At 51.6% G+C, this 26,117-nt stretch overlaps 11 protein-coding genes across 11 annotated transcripts; 3 read left to right on the top strand and 8 right to left on the bottom strand.

Moving 5' to 3' along the window:
- Positions 1-230: 230 nt before the first annotated feature.
- On the bottom strand, positions 231-2,024 carry POX_d05952 (uncharacterized protein; the record flags this gene model as incomplete). Its single annotated transcript, XM_050114785.1, has 8 exons — positions 231-442; positions 576-683; positions 823-1,094; positions 1,188-1,281; positions 1,378-1,483; positions 1,552-1,571; positions 1,688-1,843; positions 1,901-2,024. 8 exons carry the CDS (start codon positions 2,022-2,024, stop codon positions 231-233), a joined length of 1,092 nt encoding a protein of 363 aa, XP_049969736.1.
- Positions 2,025-3,938: 1,914 nt separating this feature from the next.
- Positions 3,939-5,522, bottom strand: POX_d05951 (putative cytosolic iron-sulfur protein assembly protein 1; the record flags this gene model as incomplete). The annotated part of the gene is made up of 1 exon (XM_050114784.1): positions 3,939-5,522. The coding sequence occupies one exon, from the start codon at positions 5,520-5,522 to the stop codon at positions 3,939-3,941; it is 1,584 nt and encodes a 527-aa protein (XP_049969735.1).
- Positions 5,523-5,873: 351 nt separating this feature from the next.
- POX_d05950 (uncharacterized protein) lies at positions 5,874-6,077 on the top strand (the record flags this gene model as incomplete). Its single annotated transcript, XM_050114783.1, has 1 exon — positions 5,874-6,077. The coding sequence occupies one exon, from the start codon at positions 5,874-5,876 to the stop codon at positions 6,075-6,077; it is 204 nt and encodes a 67-aa protein (XP_049969734.1).
- A 61-nt stretch (positions 6,078-6,138) lies between these two features.
- Positions 6,139-9,081, bottom strand: POX_d05949 (uncharacterized protein; the record flags this gene model as incomplete). The annotated part of the gene is made up of 1 exon (XM_050114782.1): positions 6,139-9,081. The coding sequence occupies one exon, from the start codon at positions 9,079-9,081 to the stop codon at positions 6,139-6,141; it is 2,943 nt and encodes a 980-aa protein (XP_049969733.1).
- Positions 9,082-10,862: 1,781 nt separating this feature from the next.
- On the bottom strand, positions 10,863-13,195 carry POX_d05948 (uncharacterized protein; the record flags this gene model as incomplete). The annotated part of the gene is made up of 6 exons (XM_050114781.1): positions 10,863-11,460; positions 11,512-11,676; positions 11,868-11,876; positions 11,934-12,032; positions 12,091-12,541; positions 12,691-13,195. The coding sequence occupies 6 exons, from the start codon at positions 13,193-13,195 to the stop codon at positions 10,863-10,865; spliced, it is 1,827 nt and encodes a 608-aa protein (XP_049969732.1).
- Positions 13,196-14,015: 820 nt separating this feature from the next.
- On the bottom strand, positions 14,016-14,538 carry POX_d05947 (uncharacterized protein; the record flags this gene model as incomplete). The annotated part of the gene is made up of 2 exons (XM_050114780.1): positions 14,016-14,130; positions 14,234-14,538. The coding sequence occupies 2 exons, from the start codon at positions 14,536-14,538 to the stop codon at positions 14,016-14,018; spliced, it is 420 nt and encodes a 139-aa protein (XP_049969731.1).
- Positions 14,539-15,007: 469 nt separating this feature from the next.
- Positions 15,008-18,179, top strand: POX_d05946 (uncharacterized protein; the record flags this gene model as incomplete). The annotated part of the gene is made up of 5 exons (XM_050114779.1): positions 15,008-15,142; positions 15,203-15,322; positions 15,400-15,690; positions 15,771-17,944; positions 18,050-18,179. The coding sequence occupies 5 exons, from the start codon at positions 15,008-15,010 to the stop codon at positions 18,177-18,179; spliced, it is 2,850 nt and encodes a 949-aa protein (XP_049969730.1).
- Positions 18,180-18,897: 718 nt separating this feature from the next.
- On the bottom strand, positions 18,898-19,261 carry POX_d05945 (Metal homeostasis factor ATX1; the record flags this gene model as incomplete). Its single annotated transcript, XM_050114778.1, has 2 exons — positions 18,898-19,049; positions 19,174-19,261. The coding sequence occupies 2 exons, from the start codon at positions 19,259-19,261 to the stop codon at positions 18,898-18,900; spliced, it is 240 nt and encodes a 79-aa protein (XP_049969729.1).
- A 951-nt stretch (positions 19,262-20,212) lies between these two features.
- Positions 20,213-23,324, bottom strand: POX_d05944 (uncharacterized protein; the record flags this gene model as incomplete). Its single annotated transcript, XM_050114777.1, has 3 exons — positions 20,213-21,197; positions 21,282-21,957; positions 22,022-23,324. The coding sequence occupies 3 exons, from the start codon at positions 23,322-23,324 to the stop codon at positions 20,213-20,215; spliced, it is 2,964 nt and encodes a 987-aa protein (XP_049969728.1).
- A 462-nt stretch (positions 23,325-23,786) lies between these two features.
- POX_d05943 (putative kinetochore protein spc25) lies at positions 23,787-24,640 on the top strand (the record flags this gene model as incomplete). Its single annotated transcript, XM_050114776.1, has 2 exons — positions 23,787-24,018; positions 24,093-24,640. The coding sequence occupies 2 exons, from the start codon at positions 23,787-23,789 to the stop codon at positions 24,638-24,640; spliced, it is 780 nt and encodes a 259-aa protein (XP_049969727.1).
- Positions 24,641-24,803: 163 nt separating this feature from the next.
- POX_d05942 (Meiotic recombination protein rec14) lies at positions 24,804-26,087 on the bottom strand (the record flags this gene model as incomplete). Its single annotated transcript, XM_050114775.1, has 7 exons — positions 24,804-24,987; positions 25,044-25,230; positions 25,286-25,379; positions 25,446-25,612; positions 25,674-25,934; positions 25,988-26,024; positions 26,085-26,087. 7 exons carry the CDS (start codon positions 26,085-26,087, stop codon positions 24,804-24,806), a joined length of 933 nt encoding a protein of 310 aa, XP_049969726.1.
- Between the last annotated feature and the right edge of the window lie 30 nt (positions 26,088-26,117).

Raw genomic sequence — 26,117 nt, 5'->3', positions numbered from 1 at the left:
GGGGGGTGGAATTGAATTGAATCCAGTTCAATTCAATTGATGCTTTTGGCAATGTACTGTATGGGACAAGTCACTTTTTCAATACCTGTGAAACTCGATCTAGTCATTCTACCAACAATCAGGTGGTTGTAATAAAGAGTAGTAGTATTAGTAGTACCGACTCCGCGTATCCTCGTTCACAAGCTGATTTTTATCACCTTGCCTCTCCCAATCTTTTCCTACTTCATCTCTTAGGCAGTCCCCTCCAGACCCTGATCATTCCAGTTACTGTCCGACCGAGCCGGGCTCTTCCCATCGTAGTACTCGGAGCATGGCGCAAACGCGCAGTTCTCATCCTTGGAGGTACGGAGCTGGCCAAATGGACGCCACCACTGGTCCCAGCCCTCGCCGGGCAGAGTGCTCAGGTTCCAGTTGCGCTCGACGGTGACGAGTTGGGAGAAATCTGCCAAGAGAGGAAATGGTTACAAGAGTGAGCAAATGATGTCATGCGAGGTTGGGTGGGGATGGATAAGATGATCCCAGGCAGAGGGGGATTGAAAAGAGAGGGAAGAGAGAACCAAAAAGAGGATACTTACGGTTGTAGTAGGTTTGATCGACACAGTCGTAGCATTTGACGGTGTCGTTGCCGAGAAGGATCGAGTAGATGGAGTTGGGATCGCCATAGTTGTCATTGGTGTAGACGTCTGTAGGTTGAGAATTGAAAGGTTAGTCGAATCCTGAATTGCTGACCGCAATATTATTTCTTCTTCTCCCCCCCCCGATTTGGGGGTTCCCCCTGCATTGGATCTTTCCATTCACTAATCGAGGCAAGGTTCAACATACTATCTTCATCAAAGGTCAAAAGAATCGCGGTATCCTTCATAAACTCCTTGTGGTTCAACATGGTGTCAATCACATGCTGGGTGTTCTTGGCGGCGTAGGAAATGTTGGTGTCGTGGGCATCGTTCTTCAGGTTGGGCACATAGTACATGTACATGGGGGCATCGCGGCCCTTGGCAACATCCTTGGCAAAATGTTCCTCGGCATTGACGATATTCTGGCAGCGGGCGGTGTTGTTGCGAATATTGTCAAAGGACATGAAGGGGTTGTGCTTGCTATGTAAAAAAAAAAGCCATGTAAGTTTGGGGAACAAATTCCGCTTCAAAGATACGAGTATCAATAGATATTCAAGAGGGATGAGCCCTTACCGGACATAGAAAGTCTCCTTGTCCTCGTGGTAGGGATTGCAGTCACCGTTGGACTTGGGCTTGTAGCCCTCCATGTAAGCCTTCCATGTCACTCCTAATACCCGTGTTTGGTCAGCGTGTGCATGCTGATCTAGGACAGGAGAACTGTCGTCTGGTCACATTGAAATCAGGGAGTTGAACGGATACGCACCAGCAGGCTCCAAAAGATCAATCAAGTTGTACGCAGTGCTGTTGTGGTCACTGTCATCATATACGCCAGCAGCAATGGTGTTGGTGACCATGGTGATATAGTTGGGCTGTTTGTATGCGCGTCAGAAATGTTCAGATCAATTGTCAAGACGTCTGTAGAGTTCTTTTGAATTACCTGCGAAGGATGAGTGGTTCCTGCGTTCATCCATCAGCCTCGATGTCAGCCTGATCCTTTCCAAAGTACATGACTCCTCTCTGTTTTGTTGTTTTCTTTTCTGGAGAGTGCCGCCACCAGTTCGTTTGGATCTTACCGTGATAGCCGCCCAGCAACATTCCCCAGTGGGTGAGATTGAGAAAGTACGGGTCACCCATGGTCACACCCTTGTTGGTGTTCTCCAAAACAATGACCACGAAGCCTAGAGGATTCTCGCGTGAGCTTCTGGGAAATACAGCTTGGGCCCGATTGTCTGTGGACCAGGCTCGCCCATTTGCAAAGGCAGAAAGCAGCTCAGATTCTCACTCACGCTCAAACCATCTTCCCTTGACGGGCTTAGCAGCGGCCTTGGTCGCGACTGTAGTTGACACCTCGACTGGCACCGCTGCTGCGATGGACAAGCCAGCCAGAAGAGCTCCGACGGAGAACTTCATTTTGTCAATTGAGGGATCTCAACAACCCGGGGAAACCAAAAAGGACTTGAGAATTGAGATGACTCGGAAGAATCTCCAGTCGGCTCCAACGAAGAAAAAGTCCACAAGTTGGATCAAAAAAAATCCTTGATCAATCTCCTCCAAAGAGCCAAATGAATGCATGAGCTGAGTGACTTTTGCTCTGACTTAAATACCTTTTCCTTGCGAACATGTCACACTAGCGATCGGCTGGTAGGTACACCTCGTCGGATGTAATCCGCGCGATCCATCCTTGCCGCTCTTCCGAGCGCCGTCGACAATGACCACTATCGCGTAGACCCAGACGCAGGTCTCCATGTTTGGTGGGCCCTTTCCCCCCCCCGATCGTTCAAGACGGAGTACTGAACTGGAGAACTGGAGCCCTGGCTGGTCTGCGTGACAGCCCACGTGCATCGACAGCCCGTCCAGTGTGGATCGGCCGTGATGGAACGGCGCAGCCACCAGTCAACTCGAAGGAACAGACTCCGGTGGTGGCTGGGTGGAGACCGACGCCGCGACGCTAAGGAAAGGCTTGTCCGAATCACCGTTGAGGATTTGGACACCATCCAGTGCATGGGATGTAAGCACGGGAGACATTGCTTGGTCAGGAATGATCAGGTTCAAGTGGAGGACAGGGTGGACAGGTTGGGACAGGGGAGATCGGAACAGAAGCTTGGAGAGCTTGGTAAGCTTGGCTTTCGGAACAGGACAGAGAGATTTGAACCAAGCACGGTATATGCATGTACTGTACCTGTTGAATAAGGCACAAGGCAGATACTTTTAAACCGACGTTGAAAATCAGACATGTTGACACCTGCGTTTTTGCCGGTCATGCTCACTCAACGTGAGATCAGAGCGGAGTCAACAAAAAAGAACAGACTTTGGTTTGGAGAGATGTGCCTCTTTCGGAAGGTGAGACAACTCACTGCATGGCGCATTGGGGATCCTACAGTCATGTGACATGCAAGATGCGAGTGCTACCATGTACTTTCTCCAGTGGATCAGGATTTCGGACGATCGAATCTTGTGAAAGAGTCTGCACAGATCAAAGAGGCTACCAGGGCTGGAACTGACCTCGAAAAACATGACTATCTCTAACAACTGTGTCCTACTTTGCGCGGACGATAAGGTTGCCCATTAATACTCAAACCAACCCTTGTATTGATTCATCTTCTCACATGGATCAAATACTTGATTTTGGTTTAATTCTACCTCAAGATTGTGAATCTAATCAACTTTTTAACAAGGACAAAAAGTAGACGGGCAGGTACTCCTAGTACTCTCAAGCAGTCTTGGACTATTACGGGTATTCCTTGTCAAACACTCGCTGGATCTTGGGATGCTCGGCCGTAGCTCGCTCCCCCGAGAAGAAAAAAAAGTACATTCCTCGATGAATTGTTTTATTTACTTGAACTGTTCTCGGGTCGTAGCCATTATTTATCGCTATGTCAATAAACTCCAGGTACCTCGAATTTCAAGTGCGAGCAATCTTAGAATGGGAGAATTGCAGGTTGTATACCATGTACAGCAACCTGTACCTACCCAGGCGACCGGCATCTAGGAGGTATCCAGTCACATTCAAGCCTACCGGGCTATATAATGGAAACACTTCACCTCGAGACCAATCTTTCCACGAGGAAAGACGATGTTTGTTATATGTAGGTGGTAGATTACAAAATGCGCCGGTTGATCTCCAACAGGTGAGGTATTGTGGGTTGAAACAGTTCGAATTCCAGTGCATGAAGCGAGTTTTCTATGGAATACATGACGGAATCCTCTTTTATCACAGTCGTGAGCTCTAACTAAAAATTGTTACACTTGTTTTTTCCAGCTATCCATCTCGAGGAAAGACAGTCATTCTCGACCAACATGCAAAAGATAAACCGGGCAGATCCACTACCGCTGAAATGTCCACACTTTTACGCTTCCATCGTCGGCAGTCGTCACGAGGACTTCTTCTTTTTGACCCTGGACTTGTCCCCGATCTGCTCGTTTCGCCCAGGCGATATGATTAATTTCGTAGATTCCATGGGCGCCGTCCATCACCGCGAGAATGGACCACTCCGTTCGCACCGCTGGCGAGGGTTTCCCGGCGGTGTCGGTCTCGGTGTCCATGGCAATGGAATCACTATTGGATGTTGGCGCAGCATCTGCCTCTCGAGGTGATTGCACGAGTCGTTCCTCGTACACGACAATTCGTCCGTCCGCACCGGCGGATGCCACAAGTCCGGTCTGTCGACTCCATGCAACGGCGTAAATGGTCAATTCATGCGCATGTGGTAGCACCGCTTCTTCCACCCAACTTTCGTCAGATCCCGTGGGCCGAATGATGCTGGGAATTCCGGTCGCTGCGGAGGAATTGGCACCAAAGGCGTGACTTTCCTTGGGCAACCGGCGCCAGACACGAACGGTACGATCGTCTGAGCACGAAATCAGTCGTGGTCCAGATGTGGCGTGTTGTTCCTGCCATTGCTTCAGCAACGCGGCACTTTCTTCATGCTTCTTCTTTTTCTCTTCCTCTTCGAGACCATCTCCGACCCTATTCTGCCCGCCTGACGGCACATTATCCATGCTCTCCCAATCCAAAAACCACACTGTTCCACCATGCCCCTTGAGACATGCCACCTGACCCCAATCGTCCAGATCCTCGCGCCAAATTCGGATCGTATCATCGTAGGCTCCGCTCGCCAAACACTCCTCTGCAGGATGCCACGCCACACATTTGACATCTCCGCCATGCTCCTGCATCACCGCCACCGTCTCAAAGTTGTTGTCTCCATCGTCCAAATCCTCCCAGATCCAGATCGATTTGTCGCGCGCACACGTTGCCAGAAGCATTCCCGAAGCAGACCACGACACGGACTTGACTTCGCTGTCGTGACCGTCCAAAAGAACGGCGAATCGCCATTCTTCATCTTCCTCCGCTCCCTCGTTCAAAGCCCCCGTTTGCCCGATACGTGCTCCCACGTCAACCTCGGCCTCGGCGTTGCTTTCCCAGGCGGCGCTGCCGCCTTCGGCACGGCCGAAGCTATCCCAGCGGCGCCAAACGCCGACAGTCGCGTCGAAGGAACCCGTCGCAAGGACGCTTTCCCCTTGCACGTGGGGTTTCCATGCGGCGGTGCGGACGCTACGCTTGTGGCCGCCGGTGATGGTGGAGAGGAGCTGGAAATTGGTGAGAGAGTATATCCGGACAGTTTTGTCGGAGCTGCAGGTTGCGACGATGGGGAGGGTGGGGTGCGGGGCTGACAGCCAGGCTCGTTCGAGGGACGGTGGTGTCAGGTCGGAGAGGAGGGTGATGGATGGCTGGGCCATGGCGTTCTTCTGTGTTGACCTCGCAGAGGCACGTTTCTCCAAATAGACACGGTTGAAGCGAGCTTGAAACGCAGTCAGAGGAAGAAGGAATTGGACGGACCGAAGAATATGTGCTGCTGTAGTCATCGAGCGGATATCGGACCGCCAGCATGTGGGGTGGAGATGCATGATAGGTTCGATAAGATAACGAATGCGGCCCTCATCTGACTGACCATTTCGGTAAGTCTGACGGGCTCAAAAGGTCAACCTGAGCTTCAAATGCCGAGTTGGAGCTGTTACGGGCCAAACCAGACACCTTCGAAAAACGACTGTCTGAACACTCTACGAATGACTGGAAGGCCAAAACTTGTAATTTGTAGGGCATTTGAATGTACCTTCCCTTGCTAATTATGAAACCAGTAGCCCAGTCCACCATCCAAATTACCGCAACCCAATGCGTAACAGGACGCCGTTCAATCTGTCCGTGTTGCTAATACCCCCAAGCCTATCCGAGCCCAAAAAAACAAAAGCAAATACGCAATGGAAAAGAAGAGAAGGGGAAACCCTCCCAACGAGAAAGCTCACAAAAAACGCCGGTTGACCCACAAGACCTCAGGTATTCCCAAGACAGAAGAAGAAGAAGAAGAAGAAGAAGAAGAAGAAGAAGAAGAAGAAGAAGAAGAAGAAGAAGCAGCAGCAGCAGCAGCAGCAGCAGCAAAGGAGCAATCATGGTTTACTGAGTAAACGCGGCAGGGCCGTGGGTTTCACATCAAAGTCAGAAACCTCCTTCGAACGAGAATCTCTCTCACTGCGTCGGTGTGCATTCGTTGTAAAGTCGTTCATAGACGTGGCTGTGGCAAAGCCAATCGACTTCGCGCACTTTTTCCAGTTCTTCAACAAATTTACCCACTTCACCCACAAACTCGGGCATACCGGCACTAGCGAGACTCTGACTGGCAGTGGTGGTCGCCCGGACTCGCTCAGATGCGCTGGATGCGCTGATTCGAGAGAGAACGTGGCTTCGCAGACGGGAAAGGATGAGCTTAGCAACTGGATCCGAGAAGCTCGACCCGGCGGAGCTGCTGGTGGTGTGGTCAGCAGGAAGCGAGTCCGACCCTATCTCAGTTCGAACCTGCACGCTTGGCTGGACCGCAGCTGAAGAATTTGCGGTTGCCACGGGGGTGAGCACACGTCTGATCGTCGCCGCCAGTTGCGCACTGGCAGACGAAGGCATAGGATGCGTGGACTCGAGAATCGACTGCACTCGCTCGGCGGTGATTTCATTGAAATTCAGAGAAAGAATCCGGTCTGCCTCTGGCTTCCATTGGGACCGAGCATCCCGTTTCAGCAAGTTTTTGGCCGTCAGTAAAATGGATGCTGTGGCCACAATCTGAAATGCTCGTGCATGCAGGCGTTCCAGGCGTTGCTGATCGAGTGAAAGGGTTTCCGGAATCAGGTCCTCTGAAACGACGGCATTGCTCAGGACCAGATCCACGAGGCCATGAGCATACACCCGGGATGATGCAGGTCGAGGCTCCCCATGTACATTCTCGGGATCACGCTTTTTCATCTCATCAACAATGACGTTCCAATTGGTGCGCCAGAACCGTCGGGTCTTGCCGAGCGTGATTGAGCCGTCGGCGATACCCTTGTCAAACGTTCTTTTCTCATAGCCAGGCGCTTCTTGGATCAGCTGCGGCGCAGCTACCTGGATCATGAAATTAGTGTGATCGAGCGAGAGCAGGTCGATGATGCCCATCAATTTCGCCAGTCGATCGATCGCGTCGCCGGAAGCATCCTCGGCAAATGCTTTCACGATGGGGTCTCGATAGGGTGCGCAAAGCCGAGGGAGGATGTTATTCATAAAATTGAAGAAATTCTCATAGGAGAATGTTCCGGCTTGGCATTGATTCTCCACCAATTTGGGGTCCAGGACCTCACTGATCAGCACGTAAAGAGAATTCCCAGGTTGGAGCGACCGCAAAAGACGGTCCTGAATGACAGTGGCCATGGCAACGGTCCAGCCGGTCCCATGGCCTGCCTCGACATCTCGCCTCATCTGCTCGCACATGTGCGCCATGATCTGGCGTCGAGGCTCAGTGTATGATGACTCCTCAATTTTATATTCTTTGTTAAGGAGCAGCTCATGAACCAGAGCCCGGTTCTCGGGAAGGGCCGTCATGATCTTTGTGAACTGCTCGTGGGGAGAAGCACGCTGTTTGTCGAGCTCTTGAAGGACGGCAACGTCCCCGTTGTTGGATGATTCACTCATCGAGGTTGTGACACTCTCGGTCAGAACGCCCGGCGAGGGAGCAGCCGCAGGCTCGGTCGAACGAGGAATGGCCTGCTTCGAGGCCAGTCGCTTCTTCTCTCGCTTGACCTTTTTGAGAGATTGCCGAATCATGTCCATGGCTTTGTCTGAGCCAGCGAGGCGCTTAAGCCGAGCCAAGAGGAGAATCTGGTTTTGCCGAATACCCTGGCGGTAATCGTTGGCGGCGCCTCCAGCCTCGTTGTCCTTCACGGTCTGCCAGATGAGCTCTAGCTCGACGAATTGTGCTAGCATGATGTCGATAAGGACCGTCGAGTCATGAGATTTCCACGCGTGAAATGCTGAGAAGAAAACATTGTACGATTCGCAAAGAGTTTGGAGATCCGAGGTAATGACCGTGGGAGAGCAACAGCCTGACGAAAGAAGCCCGGTTACTTGTCCAAAGACAGACAAAAGCTCTCGAGCCTTGTTGATCAAATCTTGCTCCTGCTCCCCATCCCCACTCAAGACCTCGGTCGGATGAGTGACAATCATGTAACTGCTGAGGAAAGTGCGTACCGCACCACGTTCACCCAATGTGCCACCCTCCAGATCCTGGAGACCACACAGGCGAAGGACTTGAGTCGTTGTCTCGAGAACAGCTTTGTCCGACAGCAGAGCCCCAACTCTATCGAAAGGCATTTCGCGCACCTGGCTAATAGACAGGTTCAACGCGCGGAACCTTTGCATCACCGCTTTCGCGTGGTGTGTTCTCCATACTCGCTGAATCTTCCGAGCTGCAGCATCTTGGGTCAACCCTTTTACGACCGCTCGTCCCATCATCTTCTTCTCCACCGTAGCCGGCAGGCTACTTGTGCGCTGACGCCGGTGCGTTTGCTGGTATAGGGCACGGCGCTTTTCCGCCTCTGCACACTTCTCAGCAATCTCCAGTCGCAGGCGAGCGTGTTCCGCGGCCAGCTTCTCCCGCTGTTCCTCTGCTTTCTTCTTTGCACGTTTGACTTGCTCCTCACACTTGGCAGTGATCTCGGCTAGGAGACGCTCTCGCGCCTGTTGGGCAGCCAAGGCGCGCTCCTCGCTGTATAGACTTCGTGTTGCCGCTTTTGCTAGCGCGGCACGCAGCCGCACCTTCTCGGCGTGCAAGGCACGATCCGCGAGCCGAGCTTTGCGAGATTCGATAATGGAGTTGCGTCGGAGATGCTGAGCGATATGATCTTCACTCGAGGGGCTATTTGACAACACGTTCGAGTGGTGCGAGTGTAGCGATGAAACGGAGCTGCGTCGTGAAGAGGCTGCGGAGGACCGCCGGATCTTGCTGTTTCGACGGTAAAAGCGAGCGGCGATGTGTGGGGGAAGCGTCAGTGGGGGTGCCGGGTCGTGGGAAGTCATTTCAATATCATCAGATTCTGCGAGCAGAGCCGGCGACAGTGGTGTTGTTCCCATATCGGGCAGCTGAATTTCGATGTCAGAGTTGCGACGCATCTTCCCCGAACCCCTGGGCAGTACGAGACGAAGATGGGCGTCTCGAGGGAAATGCGGCTGGAGTGGGAACGCGGTGGGGCAGTTCTGTATTGATAAGCGATGGGTGAGGGCGATCAGTGGCTGTTGACAGAAAGACTCGTCGCTGGACGTGGTCCGATGGCGTGCAGTTAGGTCGAGAGTATTTGTAGAATGCGAGTAGGTAACCGGGCGAGACCAGCCCTTGTCTGTACGTTGCGGTTGATCTCAAATGCGGAGGGGCCTGCTCATGCCAGGGACGCTCGAAGGCTTGCGAAAAGATCCGTGCTTTGTTTCAGGATAGAACGAGGAGTAACAAATCAGGGGACCGGCTTCATGGTGGAAAGAGGACAAGAACAGGCAGAGTGGACGAGCCGGGCAGTCGTAAGTATTCGGTGCTCTCCATCCACAAAAGCGGGTAGGTCTGGAGTATCGGACGTATTACTGATGAGATGGAACCTCGTGGCCGCAATCAGAAGCGGAGGCCCCGGCGTGGATCTCAGCACGTCACTGACGCTTAGCTCAGCTGACCTGCAGCCTGGGGCACCCACGGCCCGGTGCGGAGGCGGCTCACAGTTCCGAGGCCTGGGGCAGCACCGAGTCTCCCATGCTTTACAAGTTTACTTTACATTGATAGTGAAGGGATCATCACGAATCCTAGTCAGTGGCCTCTGGCAAGAATACCATGATATATACACGGAGGAAAAGGCGGTGCTATCCCCCCCAATGATCTCTTCAAACATGAATATAGTCGTACGAAAAGACCGCAAAAAGATTGACAAGGATGTTTTGGGAGAGATTCGTCTACTGGAAAATACGCCACCCCACCGAAGATTTCCAGGCAACTAGTGGAAATGACGATTGTCAAACACAAATTCTTTCTCACGATCAAATATAGAGATTTCAACTCACCTAGAAAGTTACTACACTGTCAGCATGAGAATGAAGACAAAAACGGTCTCAAGAGGACCAAGATACGATTCTATGGGATGCGCGATCGCTGATAGAGTGGCCAATGAGCATCCTTCCAGCCTTCAGAACTACGAGAACGTGAAAAAATTTCGAGGAGTATCGCCGATACGAAAAACAATCGGAGATAGCTCGGAAAAGTCTGAAAGAATCTCTGAATTGCTGTTTCTCGAGAGACATGCTGTTGCCCAATTGTTGGCTTTGATGCTTCCAGTGTGAAGACCGAGCGATGAATCCTTGATTGAGATAGAACTTCCGGCCGATGAGATCTCAAAGGCACGAATCGATCTCTTTGCGAATGGAATAATAAGACAAGGCTACGTGGGTTTGCGCTGGTACTTCGATCATACACTGCATGAAGTCGTGGGAATCTCAAGGTGGATTGGGTTTCCAGTCATTGAGACCTGGCCTGATAGCCTTTTTGATCATTCGCATCGCCTGTATGTGCCCCACCAATCATTGCAGAGTCGAATAAGTTGATCCAGGAGTGGGTTCGGAGCCTCATGGGAATGTGTGATATTGAGAAATCCGTGCGATGTTCTCATTTCACAAGGTTGAATATCAGCGAGGTGCTCGAGCGTTGCCCTTTGTAAAGCGCCGTCAGACCTTGCGAAGTGACAATGGCGAGTGTAAAGGATGAGAAGCATAAACGATGCTTTCGAAGAAGTGGAGCTGAGAGGGGGCGTCTCTTTCAGTTGTATTCTAACGATGGGTGCACTGTTTGTCTTGGCTTCCCCGTAAATTCCGCAGCGAAGAGGTCATCTTTGAGAATGGCCTGACGGGCAATCGATGCTCGCTCATCGGTGACCGAAAATGTCAATGTACTCATCACCCTCTTCGTCGTCTTCTTCATCGTCCTCCCGATCAGAATTCGAGGAATCGGATGAGGAGGCTGAGCCGTCATCGTCATCGTCATCTTCATCATCCTCCGCAATTATAGGAGCATGTTCAGCGGTTGATGATTCCCCTCCTAAGAATCCATATCGATCGCGCAGTTTCTTACTCAAGAAGTTGAGGGCACCATAGTCGGTTTCGCCTTCAGCCCGGAATGCATTTCCAAAAAAGGGCATACTGGAGGGTTTCTCCGGCTCGCGGTCGGTGGGTAAACCAAAATAATTGCGAACGACTGGCGAAATCGCACGTCCATGTGTGATGTTGTATGATATAAATCTCGTGTCTTGAGCGGAGACGGTGGATAAAGAGGAGCTGAGGTGCTGAGAGGTCGGTGTGGCATTCAAGTGTAGAGCAGCCAGAGAGGTTGCAGTTTCTCCTGGTGTGCTAACAGACGCTGACCGGGGACGCGGCGTCATTGATCCAAGCCCGACTTCTTCTGTAATGTCGGGAACGTCGTCACCTTGCAAAACCCGAATCTGGGCTGTGTTATAAGATTCACACCTGGATTGTGGTCAGTTTCGGCCCAGGACCGGGTGGATGATTAGGACTCACAAATCACACTTGAGGCCCAGCCAGTGATATTTGACAACGGATTTGGCGCCACAATCGTTGCAGTAAATCAAAGCCTTCGTATCTGTAAATTCCGCAGGCATAGGCTGGCTTTCGATTGTGCGGTCCAGATTTCTGAAGGTTGACTCCATGTTTGAAATCGTCTTGCTGCAGATTGGACATCGAAAGGAGGTCTTCGAATATTCTGACAGGCATTTGTGATGGATACTGTGACCACACCGCATCACCACAACGGTTTCTGGGGATGTAAACATGTAGTCTCCACAAATGGGACAATCGCACTGTGTTGACCGTTCGATACATCGGTGTGTGTCCTCAATCGAGATCGGCAGGCATACCGAGCATGTCTATAACAGGTTAGACTCGGATTGAAACTGCCACAAAAGACTGTGTTTCCCGCCTACCTTGCAATGGAAGAAGTCCTTGCCAAGTCCCTGTCCAATTCGACAGATACCACAGTCGTGACAATGATAGATGCTTTTCTTGCTGTCATTGTCCCAAAGCTTGCAAATGTCACAATAGTAATGGGCCGTAACCTCGCCACACTGTCTACAGACTGACGCGGCAGGCTGAGCATGACCACACAGCATACACAACATGTTTTCGGTATCTCGTCGAATGAGATGATGGCTTTCGACAGCATCGTGACAGAATCGACAAGTGTACCACTTTTTGCAAGTGAAGCACTGTAATTTCACATTGCGATGATAGTGCTGACAACCCAATACAGCTTCATCGCAATCTTCCGTGTCTGGGTCTTCGTCACCCACATAATTTTCGTCATTGATTGGCGATTCTGGTTCAAGTTTTGGAGCGTATGTGGGCTGCAGGTCGTCCGGGCTTAGCACAAATTGGATCTCAGGCTGTGGGATTGAAGTTGTGGGTGAATGGCTAATGAGAACCTGGCCAGACAGGCCTTGATTCTCGGAAGAGTGATATTGACTCTGCGAATGACTTGGGGTTTGAATGCCCAGCGACGCGTAATATGTTGTTGGTGAAAGAGGCTGGAGCACTTGACGGGATTTGTAGTTTGCTGTCATCAACTCGTGAACCATACGGGCCTTCTCGTTACTCTCAAGGTCCAAGTCACGAATAGCATGGATTTTTTTCTGAGCCAGCCCATTCCATCATCGGCGGGTAGCGCGGCTCGACTGAGCTCACCCGTGGCCTGCGTCGCATCCTGCAAATGCCCGGATTCGTCTGAATTGAGTCCTGATGTGGTGCGCAACGGTGTTGTATATGGAGCGGGTGTATTATTTTGTAGAAAGTTTTGATTCTCTCCATTGATTATTCGCATATTCGTGACGTGATTATCAGCATATTCGGTGGAAAGGATATTGGTTAATGTCGATGTTTCATTGTCGACACTCGGGTTCTGGGAAGGTTGGGTTTGAGAGCTCTCTAGCTCTGCGGTCCGGCCATCCATCTCTTTCGGTAGAGCTGTGAAGAAGACGCGGTCAGGCAAAATGCTAGCGTCTCCATTGATTGGCTTTAGTTTTCTGTGGTCCTTTCCAGAGCCTTGAGTCTCAGCGTCTCCGTTTGGGCTCGATGGCGCGGTTATTTCTCCATTTGGCAAGGCCTCTAATTGGTCGTGAGTTTCCGCCGTATGAAGCACGCGACTGCGGAATCCAAGTTCAGTCAATATCGAGTCAATAAAGCTGCTCATGAAGGGCCCGAGCAAGACAAGTTGAGGCCTATTGCTCGATGATCAAAAATCGAGAGTGAACTGTGGAGGGAAGGTTAATGGCATGTGACGTCGGGCCTGCTGAATCATCATTGCACCCCGCGGAACGGCAAAATTACAAGTATCAGGTACATCCCAGGGTAGGAGTCTATTGGGAGATCCAGCCAGATGAGTGGATCTGTCTGCTTTGGGAAGTATGTCGGGATACTTGATTCAGTTGGTTCCAACGCAAAGTTTACTACCATCTTTCTAAATGCAGCACTGGCACTGACACTGGGAGAAATCTGCAAGCTAAGTGTTTCTTGGACTTAATACAAATGTCTCTGATTTTAGACCCACGTGTGGTCTGCTCCATCTGTGACCTCATTCGGTCGGCGGCAGCGCATGCGCTGTGCAGAGCTATGGCCTAACCGATGAATCCCCCTCTGCACTACTTGAGCTGCAAGAGCTCCATACAAGATCATGCGGAGGACATTGCACAATCTCGCTCTGTCACTTTATTGTGACGGGCTAGCATAGCCCGTGACAGACCCTAGGGCGGAAAGCGGCCGGACGGGCGACCCTTTTGAGAAGCTTGCCAGGAACGCAGCGAGAGGGAGGACATTGGGTAATCCTCAAGCGGAAGAGCGAGGCTTTGATGCTCGAATCCTAATGCAGAAGTTGACATTGTAGCTGTGAGGAGCTCTTTGTGTCTGCCCGACCTCACGTACGGAGGCCCAACACGAGGCGCGAACATCAGCGGCAGGACGATATCTGGTCGACAGCCAGGATGTCGTCGTGATTATTGTCTGTAAGAACTCTTTCACTTGAGACATGTGCCTAGACTCTCATTGAGTCGCTTGAGTGTCAAGCTTAGCTGGTCATAGGCACTTTTGCGGAGCTTTTGCTCTTCGTTACCGAGACCTAAGCTTCGCAAACTAGGGCCTGCCAGTGAGCGACCGTTTTGAATCACCACCAGACTAATCGCGCAAAAAAAAAGAAAAGAAAAGAAAAGAAAAGAAAGAAAAAAAGAGAACTTACACTCGACTCTCCTTAGCAATATTTGGCAACTCCCAATAGCGAGATAGTAAAAGGTTCTTCAGGATCTTGTGTTCAAGGCCTGCTGTATTACAGGCACGCTCAAGGAAACCGAGCGTATTGGCGATTCTCATCGAGTCGAATTCCGTGGGTGGAGAATTGCGAAACGAAGCGCGCAATGAGGTGCGAAGGACATGCCTGCTGGGAGTTGAATATCGAATAGCCTTGAGGCCCTGCCGATAGAGGTGGCGGTATGCGTGAACCACATCCTGCCGAGAAAATCGGTGTTTTAATTGAGACGAACTCATCGCGTGAATGGAAGCCTGGACTTGGATGCCTGCTTCTCGAAGGGATCTCGAAAGTCTGTTTGGCTAATCGGGCGGTGACAGCTTCACTTTCGCAGGCCTCAGGCAAACGCTAGTCCCATTCGGGCCATGTGACTTTGGGCCGCAATCGCTTCGTCTTCAAAGATCTTCCCCACTTAGTTTGGGAGGGAAATCCTGCAGCTCCTGGGCTTACTTCTTTCATATGAACCAAATTTCCAGTAAACCGCAAGAAGTATTATCCTGCAAGGTGTCACTTACTTTGACTCCGGTCTGGTACCATCCAGGGAGAATCAAACCCTGGCTTCATGGTTTCTACCAACCGGCCACCCATCGCTGCTGACCCCGTATCTTTCTCAAATCTTCATCTCGTCTCGGTCATACACCTAGTCCTGCGATGATGTGTTGAGCTGAAATCACCATCAGGCTTCGTTGAAAGCCAAGTAAGGAAGAAATGGCCAGGGTTGTGAGACGGGCCGCCACTGCTGCGGTTCGAGGTGCGCCTAGCCGTGCTATCAAAAGACGAGCCCGCAAGCACAAGGTGATCATGGAGGCTATCACGCAGGAAAAGAAGAAGCTACGAAGTGTGGTTTGTGTCCATGTGCCGGAATCGTAGATTGCGGGATGGTCTCTGATCGAGCACAAATAGATATGCTTTGAAGCTCAGGCACCGAGTGGATTCACTTTCATCCCAGCAGGCAACCCTGCCTTGACAACCGCTTGCAAGGAGCGATGTCGCAGGGACGGGCTTCAGGTCTACGCTGTCTCGGTACGTCTGATATTCTCGTCTTGGCTCCCTTCATCCTCGATCTTTCCTCAATGTCGATTTGCTTATTTGTGACCTAGACAACACCACACATGGGTACGCATAACCTGTCGCAGCACGTTCATAGAATCGGATACCACTTTCCAAGCACTGTTGTTGCTGCTGTGTGCTCTGAGCTGGGTCTCTATCTTACCAGCGCGGGAAAAGCAGTCCCGTTCCACACACTGGGGGGTCTGCAAAAGGACACCACGGCAAGTTCTGAAGTGGATCAAATCACCATCAACACCGAGGCGAGAGATGCGATTAGGGACTTGTTTCCTAACATCCCCGACAACGATCTTAACCAAATCATTAAAACGGCATTTCAGAAGGTGAGTGCGCTGTTGGTTCTGGAGAGCTGGAATGAATGGAAGAGATCTCAGGAGCCTGATATCTGTCTCTCCGATATCAGGGTCAACGAAAGGTCGGCACAGCATCGGAACTTCCTCTGGCTCGTAGAGCACAGCTGGCCGTTGTGGCGCACATCCGCCATCTCTACACTGATTACGATCGCCTCTTGAAGCAGAAGTCGTTCCACGAAGCCAGGTCTGAAGTAGAGCAGCGGACCTTAGATAAGGTCATCGCATGGCGTGGGGATGACGAGAACGGACAGACTGCTCTGGAAGATGTTTTCCGTGAAGTGATCGTTATCTCAGATGACGATGACAGTGAAACGGAAGACGAGTTGCTTGTGCAAGACAACGCTCGAGACCGCAGCGTCGAAATACTTTCAGACACTGGCCAGATCCACGAGGTACAGACTCGACCTGTGAGGGCTACACCGACTACGTACCATCATGATCCTGCGCGTGAGCACTCTGAAGAGTTCCCGCCTGGATTCAGGATAGTCACCAGAGCTCCTGCTCATAATGCCATCAATCGCCGCGGATTCAGCAGGTATCAAGCCTGGAATCGCGCTCTGAATCGGTATCGGGCGGAAACAAATGCCACCAAACCTGTCTCCGTCAGCAATACGATCTTTGGTGATCGGCAGAGTGTGGGAATCCCCGGCCGGCCTATCGTCATTCATGGCGTGCCGGAACCCCCGGGCAGTTTCTCGGTCGACAAGGCCCCAACAGTGCAATACAGAAAATATTATCACGAAAGTCGCCCACAACAAGCTCCTCCCCTTGCGTTTACTGACGCTAGGCCTGGAAGTGACCTGCCTGGGCCACGTGAAAGACGACCGCGGGAAGAATTTGAACCTACGATGACCAATCCCAGAGCGACTGGAAGATCAGTGACGCTAACCACACAGAAATCTCCTCGAGCTTCACATCTTGGCGCCAAAGTCTATCCTCCTGCTAGTTCTGCTCATGCCCCGAGCAACTATCCTCCGGCGAAAAGCTCCCATGGCCGCTCCGAACTGCCTCCGCCGTCACCTATCAATGGGACAGATGGTCCAGCGTTACCACATAGGCCGCAGGAGTCATATGCTGAGAAAGGAACCGGAATGAAATCTCACATGGAACTCCCAGAATCTATTCAATCAAGGACGGTACCGAATCGTGAGGAGCCAGTCCCTTCCATTGAAATGGCCGATCCCGCGGCTTTTGCAGATAAACGGTATGCAGACGGCCGTCTTGTCCATTTGACGCAAGGAATGTCACTCCGCTCCGTTACTCCAGTTTATTCACAGGATGAGCCCTCTCGACATGTTGTTGCCACCGCCCCAGATAGCCCGGATGATCCAAAGGTCAAGCGAAGACGAGTTGCGTATCAGGAGCCACATGTTGTACTTCCAGCTGGCCATGGCGGACGACAGAGTATTGATGCAAACCCAATCTCGGCGGGGCTACGAAGGAGCCATCGCCAGGAAGAGACCCCAGTTGTCCCGCCTCATACCCAGGACAGGCTCTATCTCCGTCATGATCGATCACCACCTACGAAACATTCTCAGACTTTGGGATACCCACCTCAGAGGAATACCACCATTGTTGGATTTCAAAGTAGCTCGAACGCCAGGCCCATTTTGGAGCGGCCACACATGATCCACCCTCACGGGCCATATTCCGCAGGAACCCAGCCTGGCTTCCCTCATCATGACCGGATTATGTACTCCACGGATCGCACCCTTGGTCCCCCAGCTGATGCCACACGGGCGGACGGGCGGCCCATTTACTTACATGATCGTAGCTTTGGATCAGATCGCGTTCGTCTTGCACGGACCGAAGGATACGTGCCCAGTTTGAGGCCCTGCGCCGACGGTGGCCACCCTGTTGTGCACCATGCTTCTACCCAGGGAAAGCAGTATGCGGACGGATTCGTCCGTTCTGTCGACATTCGTGAATCTCGCCCCACTCCCATGGACTCGCATCAGGCACCGTTGAGGATTCCACAGGTGTTCCATGTTGAAGCAGACCGTGGCCCGTTGGCACGGGCCAGAATCTTTGAGCAGCAGATCCCGTACGACTCATCGCGTGCTTCAGGCCCCATTGGAAGTCGGCAGCCTCGAAGCCCGCGTCTGGTGCAGTCTGCTCAAGACCAGCCGCCTCGGCAACTCCATCCCAGTCCTCGTGAACACTATAGTAAACCTATTGGTGCTCCCCGTGACAGACGCCCTAGTGCCGGGCCCAACCCATCGCGGTAAGTATTTTCTTTGCATCTTCTTTTTGGCATCTATTGCGTCCAATGCACTGTACAGTGGACATTGTGCAGTGTCAAGGTGAAGATATTCTGACGTGGGTACAGACACTCTCATGATCCACGGGCCTTCCAGATGGCCGAATCCAATCGTCCGATCTATGTCCAGCGGGTCGAGCCACGGCCACCTCCGCGATATGCCGTACCAGAAGGACGGCCTATCGTTATTGTGGACTGAACGAGGTCCCCTTGATATCCTCCTACGTTTTCCATCATTGACCGTTACGGGAGCATGTTACCGGAGTACATTATATCTTCTTTTCGGGCATTTACTGTGTCTATGATACCCATCTATCCCGAATCGTATCGTTAGAGAGCGTTCCTGTCTTCGCCTTTTATACATTCGGTCAAAGTCGTGTTGTCATCGCCCGCAGTTTCTTTGGCATCCCTATATAGCGTACGGCATCTTCTTCATTCCTACCAGGTCGTCAAACTCCATTCAATGTTCTATGCTCGTGGACACCGTGGCGGGACTCTTGTCATTTTTGACTCTCCCACCGGACCAGATGAAGGCTCGTAGCATCCACCACCAATGGGACGTACAACAAGATGCAACCACGCAAATCCAGTACATGCCGCTAAAGACATTTCCACTCCATGGCCCTCAGTTCCTCTGACCGATAAGTATATGAGCTCAACCAGTGAGCACCCGTCCAGATCCACCCAGTCGCCCTTCCACCTCCCTCACACCTCAAATTCAAATTCACAACTGTATGCTCATGTCCAGGCGTCGCCCAAATCTCACTCAACTCCATGAGATAACTGCCACAAAAACACACCCAAGATGGATCATCCTGTACTCAAGGGCAACACATCACTTCCGCCCCCCCCCCCCCCCCCCCCCCCCCCCCCCCATCTGCCCCCTTCTCGAATTCTGAAAAATGCCCACACAGCTCTCAAACGGCCATCGTCTGCCCGTCTGCCTCGCCACTATTCACCGTCTTCCCGGTCTTCTTGATGGTGGCCAGCACGGTATCGTAGGAAACGGTGGGTTCAGTGACCACATTCGCAGTCTGAGACTCGAGACTCACGTCGAAGGACTTGACACCTGTGTTTTTGAACACACCACCAAGATCAAGTCAGTCAATATGCTCTCTTGTTAAAAAGGAACATGATCCCGCCTCAACTTGGGGCGGGGGGGGGAAGGGGGAAAAAGCAGGTGAACAACAGACCTTCTAAACGCTTTAGGACGCGCTCGATGGCACCGGAGCATCCGCCGCAGCTCATGGCGACGTTGAATTTGTACTGGTGGTCGGACATGATGGGATGGAAGGAGGGTTCGTATGGAGAGGGTGAAAGGAGAAGAGGTAAGGCTCCTTGGTGAGGGGTTTCTTTTGTATATATATATGCCTGCGTTGGGTTTGCGTGATTCCCTTTTTTGTTTCAAAAAGAAAGGGTTTGTCGCAGAGAGAGTCGAGCTGTACAGGAGCTGCGGGGACTCGGAGATGAGTGGAGCAGTCGGGAGGGGCACGGGTGAGGTACCACAGGAGATGAGAAGGTACTCGTAGTATAGAAAAGTGGAAACGTACTTAGAAAAAGGGTAGAACAGGACTCGAGAAATATGTTCAGTGGGAATTCATAGGTGTCAGCTGGACTGGATCAAATAATAATTGCTAGGACTGGTGCTTCGGCTTGGGTGACAATTACAAAGCAATTACGCACAAGTCCCTCATACAGAATACTTGGTGGGTAGTAAGCCGACTAGTAAGTAGTATGTGAAGTGAGATGAAGTACTGGTCGGAGGGTGACTTGCATAGATACTACTTTTTGCCTAGACCATACTAGATTGGAGAGGTACCTCATACTTGACATGCCACACGGGTGTTCATCCACATACTACTAAGCTTGTACTAAATACGCTGATTCGAAGCTACTATCGACACGGATTGTTGTATCCGGTAGGTATTCCAGGTGATTATGACAATTCGGTCGCGGTCGATGAACATGAGAGATAGCCTCGCCACTTATTAATGATATGTTGTAGGCTCAGCCGTGGTGACACAATGTGTACGTTGATGTTTCTAATAGATTCACGGCACAGTAACACCGCGGTGTCATCCGTTTCAGCTTGAGCCTCTCATTCTAGAAATCTAGATCTGGTATCCGCAAGTGGACTTTTATCCCCCCAAAAGTCAAAAAGATAGACTAAACAAAGGGTGACGAGAGATACAGAATAATACAAAGCGCATTGAACAGCTCAGCTTCACCACTTTAGAACCCAGCGGCCCGCCGCTTCTTCTTCGCCTTGGGACCCTTCTTTACTTCACGTGCGCCAAAGTGTCCACGTTCCATTTGTGTCATGGGCAGTTCATCAAGGGTCGGCTGGCTGCTGGGGACAGGAATGGTTGGAAGGGCATCTGCAGGCTGACTGCCCCAGGTCCGAATGAACGGCGCCACAGGGGTATCCGGCAGGTTGGACCCTTGCGACGAAGGTGGTTGCTGTGATTTCCGTCGTGACCGGCTTCGCCTTGGTAAATGAGATCCACCAAGACGCCGTGCTTCTTCCCCTTCGATTCTACTTGACGTCTGCTGCCATTCATAAGCAGAGGGGTCGACACCAACTTCCCAGTGGGACAACAAATTCGCAACATTGCGAGCCATTGCTCGAGGCTTTTTGAATGTCGTAAAGGCAGAGAGTGCACTGTATAGGGGAGTTGAGGCTCCTACAGGGACATTCTCCGATGATGCCGGGGCGGTTGGGGCTCCTGCCATGGTGATTTGACTGCTGGGAACTTGAGACGACAATAACGCTGAAGTGAAAGTCTGTGAGGACGCGGGTTCCTCGGCAACAGACCGATTGGTGTCTTCTCGGTCGACAGTCTCTGTTGGCTCTTGGACTACGGCCACATTGGAAACGCGAACGACGCGGGAAAGGAGAAGTTCGAGAGCAATTCCACGAACGATTCGCTCTTTCATGACACGGGTGAAATGAGGTATACTAGCAGGAATGCTGCTCACCCACTCTTCCACAAGACGATCGTATGTGCCCAGGAAGTCTAGAGAATCCAATGTGTCCAATTGGTGGGAAAACGGCATGCCATGCAGAACAGATGAAATCTTGCTGGGCAGAACCAAATATTGAAAGCGGGCCTGCGTCGGAGCGTTTTCCGGGCTCATAGCAGCAAACAATTCGGACAGGTGATGGGCGGTGTCATCGATATCCTCGAGAACCGGCCGACCGTTGTTAAGCTCAAGTCTGTAGAAAAATTTTCATGAGTCCATCCGTTCACCCTCCCGAAAGAAAAACTTGGTTGAGATCGTGGAGAGCTATCCCACTTACAATGTCTCGGAGCTTGTCCATTCTAGTTGACCGGCCGGATCTTTCAATCTCTCGAGCAGATGCTCAAATGTTGACCCCGTGCAGTGAGAGACTTCCGGACTCCTACCAATTGCGAGCTTGGCTACCGCAGACTCGTAAATCGAAGTCAGGTCCAAAGTCCATTGGAGATCTAGCTCCGTATCACTTGCTAGCTGTTGGTGCATAGCAGCAAGCGGGGGGGCCACGGCCTCATCCCAGTCGTCCACGATGAAATCCTCATCAGTGACGTCCTGCTTTCCTCGCACGAGGTGATGACGCTTTTTGAGTCGAAGAACCTTGCTGGCTTCAAGGGCCATCTCGGCTTCGCCCTCGGCCGAGGATTGCCCGTCCGGAAGTCTGAAAAGGCTCTCATGCACAGAATAAGAGGAGTCCATCCAGAATAGCTTCGCGAGTCTCATATTGGGATTGTAGTCTGACTTGGTCATCGTCATAGTCGAGTATTCAATCTCACGGAAATTCAACGTTGAGTAGTGCACAGGCGTTTCTTCTCCGGTAAAAGAAGCCTGAATGAGGGCTGGGACATCCAGCATAAACGGATCAGGTAGTGGGACCCCCTCGGTAGGGTCGTCTGCAGAAAATGGGCAGGGGAAGACTTGAACTAGCTCGGTGAGCCTGGAATAGAGGACCATATGTAGATCTTAGTGAGTTAGTAGTTTTCTTTTCTTCCCCATTCAGTGGATTCTCGACGAGCAATCTCATACCGGTTCCATCCATCAGATCTGTCATTCGCAACGTCGTATCCTCGGGGTCGCGAAAATGACGCCATGTTAATCGCGGGCGAAGCGGCACTCGCGACTCACGCGTGGATGAAGTGAAACTTGCTACATCATACCAGAGCAGCCGATACGTAGTCAAGACGAAGAAGTGAGAAACCACTTGAGCGCTACGCTGAACATCCAGTACCCATTCAGATTGTCTCATCATTCCAAGTTCAACAAGATTGCTCTCAGCTTCTCTCGCAAGGAGTCGATAGAGCATGAGGCATCGTCGGTCAGACACAAGTATGGTCGAAAAGTCGGCCACCCATTCAATACATGCCCACCCATCATATCGAGGTTGTATTGAGTCGGATTTCTCTTCTATTCGCGCTAATGCACCTTGTTTTGCACGGGCCACCGCCCAAGTGGCTCTCCGTCGCCGCTGTCGACCGGATATCTCCCAGACACTCCAGTTGCCTTGAGTGTCCACGATCGCAAACTGTCGAGGATACCAAGGGTTGAAAGTCACGTCTGCATGTGGAAATCCACCGGTCTGCGATTGATCAATTTCAATGATAGGGTTCGCATCAAGCCGGGAGTTTCGTAGCGGGGTGGAGAACATAGTCGTATCGTCGTCCGGAATATGCATCGGCACTGGATAGCGATGATATAGCGGTCTGAAGATAGTAGTTGCCTGTTGTAGCCGTGCAGCCATCCATGTACTTTTCTCTTCCAGGGGTCTCGCAAAGCAAATCTGCTGGATAGGAGCGCCCCGCTTGGACCATTCCGTAACCTCTGCCTCTCCAATACACGGGACACGATATGTGGCGTCTCCGATTAGAAGCTCAGCCACCTCGTCAGTTAGAACTCGAAAGGATACCGCGTTGCCACACTCTCCGGTCACGGCAGCCGCAATGGCGACGGGGACTCGGCCTCTCGTGTCGTCCACGCCATGATATGATGCATATCCCAGATCAAGCAAATTGCCTACTTGAGGGTCGCAGACACTGCTGACATCGCGTATGATTTGAGAAAAAGTGTCGTCTTTAAAGGACGACCATTGAGAGGCAAGTTCGGGGAGCACGCGTGGAAGTTGCTGGGGACCTGCCACTTGGAAGGGCTTGGACCGATTCCGAGGTCGAGAAATAGACTTCCGCGAAGAAACTGTCGTCTTGGTTGCTCCAGTATACTTGATTGGGACGCGCTGGTCGAACGAGCGTGAGAACACCCATCTTTGCGTCTCCGGGAGGTATATTGCTCTCCCAACGTGCCCGTAGTGAAGAGCACTCTCCGAATGTTCATCCATCGGATTGAGGTTTCCTCCTTTCAGAATGGGCGGGCTCAGAGCAGAGCATGTCGATTTGGCTCCCAGAGGCTTAACCGTGCGAAAGCAAGTCGATCATTGAACAATCGAGTATATCAGTGCATCTCTGACGTATGTTGACTTCTAAAGAGTTTAAATCACGCCGGAAGTTTTTTGGATCTGCTTATCGATAACCAAGCACTCTGCGTCCGTAGCTTTCGTCGCCCGCCGTACGTGGGTCAGCTGTTTTCCCCCCCACGTCAGGCGGTGTTAAAGGCGGTCAATAGAACAAGGTGCATTCGAATGTTGATAAGGTCACTCCGCCGTGGCCCGTTGCGCCGCAACCCAAAACAATCGATAATTCTTATCGCGTGAGTCTTGCCATGACCAGCCTCTCAGGCGCGAGGACTGACAAGTAGGCGATACAGGTACATCTGAAATCGTAACGCGACGTTTGTATCAAGCATGGCTGCTTCTTTCGAGCCTTCACTTTCCACGAGTGGCATGCGCCCGCCGCTTGCCTCGGCAGATGCCCCCTCCATGGCCGACTCGCTCCCCAGCATCAATTTCGGATTCGAAGATCTGCGCAATCGCATGGCGCAATTTAGCGCTAAATTCGATGCATTTATCGAAAAGGGTCGCAAAAGAGTCTTGGAGGAGCGGAACCAATTCCATATCAACCTTGCGGAACTACAGGGTATGGTCGAGACAGCACGATTTTCCTTTCGGCGCATAGCCCTTGGGGAAGTGTACCACTAACACAAATATTAGAGGATGAGCGTATGCGCCAGCGAGACATTGAAATCCTCAATCTCAAAGTTCAGACGCATGAGCAAACACTGCAAAAAGAGGCCGCAGAAGCTGCAGAGATGCACGCTGCGATTTCTTCCATCACCTTGGAGCGCGATGCTCGACTCGCCAAGCGCGACCGCTTGAAGCAGCAGATTGCGGAAACACAAAAGGCGATTAATCAGAAACTGGAAGCGCAAAAGCAGCACGCAAAACAACTGGATGCCCAATCCCGATTGAACATGCCCGAGCTTGAATTCTGGCAGGATTATCTGTGTCTACGCATCGAAGGGGCTGGACGGGAAGACCGGTTGAAGTTTGTGTATAGTCACTTGTTAGAGAAAGACTGGGAGGCTGAAGCTTGGTTCGAGCTGGGCACCGCGAGTCGTGACTACGAAGTTTATCACACGCGGCCCAAGGTTGATAAGGATGCTTTGGAGCGCGAAGTGGATCTGGTCAACGAGGACCGAGACTTCGGCGCTTTCCTCAAGCGGATGCGGAAACTGTTCGCAGAGACGATGAACAAATAAGGATTTTCTTGGGTGGGGGTTTGCAGCGTGTTTTGATAAATAGTGGTTTACGACATTCATGAGATTACCTAATGCATATCGATCATTTGGTTTCGTTCAGGTCATAAGATGATAATTTAGACCGAGCATGGCCACGAGACGTCATGAAGCGATCAGGTCGAACTCAACCACCAGTGGCTTCGCGGTAGAAGGCTACACTTCTGTTGGCACCTGCAGTTGCGAAGCTTTCGGAACGGGCAGTCTTTGGGAGCCACTTGACACTCCACACTGCCTTTTCAGTCTCCGAATGGGTAGCGACGCACATCTTGGTATCAATTGACCAGACTTTGACCTTGCCATCGTAGGAACTTAAAGTTTGTGAGAATCAGAGCCATTTAAATACCTTTGGATTATCTCGACTTACCTGCTGAGGAGATACTCTCCAGAGCTACTCCATGACAGAGACAGAACCCAGGCCGCGTGACCAGAAAGATTGGCAATTTGTTCACCTGAAGAGGTGTCATAAAGCACAATGACTTTGGAGTCGCCCGCAGCAGCGAGAATCTTTCCACCGGGCGAAAAGGCCACTGCACGGACGGGTTTGACCAAGCCTAGACCATCGATTAGAGCTTTTCTGTAAAATATCGAGGAAGAGAGTCACGGTACCTGAAAGAGAAAATGGCATGCGACCTGTGTCGGTGAGGAAAATGTACACGGCGCCGTTTTCGTGACCGCTTGCAATGAAACGGCCATCACCAGACTGGATTCCGATGGTTAGCAAGTGTTCGTGACAGTAATCATCAAACCGAAGATGCCACCGGCTTACCAGGTCGATACAGGTGCCAAAGCTTCCTTTGGTTTCGTGGTCTCGAATCTGAGCGCCTTGGTTGTTCAGATCCCAGACACCAACATGGCCGCTTTCTGAGACACCTGCCAGGTATTGACCATCCCCAGACAGGGCAATGGCCCAGGGGTGAATGTTGGCCAGATCAGCTACGGCGGTCTTTGGTCAGATTCATCGTCAAGAGCAGTGATTACACAGAGGGTGTCATACCTGTCTTATCCGAGTCGGCAGTCCAATGTCCCTCGTTGAGTGACCATACTTTGAGAGTACCGTCAAAGCCAGCGCTGACGGCGCGAGTGCCAGCAGAGTCGGTCACGATATGGTGGCATCCCAAGGCGTGGGCTCCATCAATTGACTGGACCAGGGGAAACTCGGTGTTCTCGGTTGAATGTACTTTGATTGACGGAGCACCGGATACAGACAGAACATGTTTCTCGGTCACTGCCAGTGAGAAGATGTCGAGTGGGTGCGCTGACACTCATAATTAGCTTCTATCGGTTGTATTCACGATCATTACAACCCACCATTGTCGGCTGAACCCCACGCGAGATATTGTCGCGACTAGAGAAAGTCAGCAACAGACCTAGCTCCCCTACTCTTTGAGAAGGCGTCACGTATTACCATGGTGTGTTCGCTCTTGGCTGCGCAGAAATT

The sequence above is a fragment of the Penicillium oxalicum genome, chromosome IV (assembly GCF_001723175.1).
Source record: "Penicillium oxalicum strain HP7-1 chromosome IV, whole genome shotgun sequence".
Classification (NCBI taxonomy): Eukaryota; Fungi; Ascomycota; class Eurotiomycetes; order Eurotiales; family Aspergillaceae; genus Penicillium; species Penicillium oxalicum.
The sequence above is the reverse complement of the archived record's forward strand: the minus strand, read 5'-3'. Positions and strand labels throughout refer to the sequence as shown.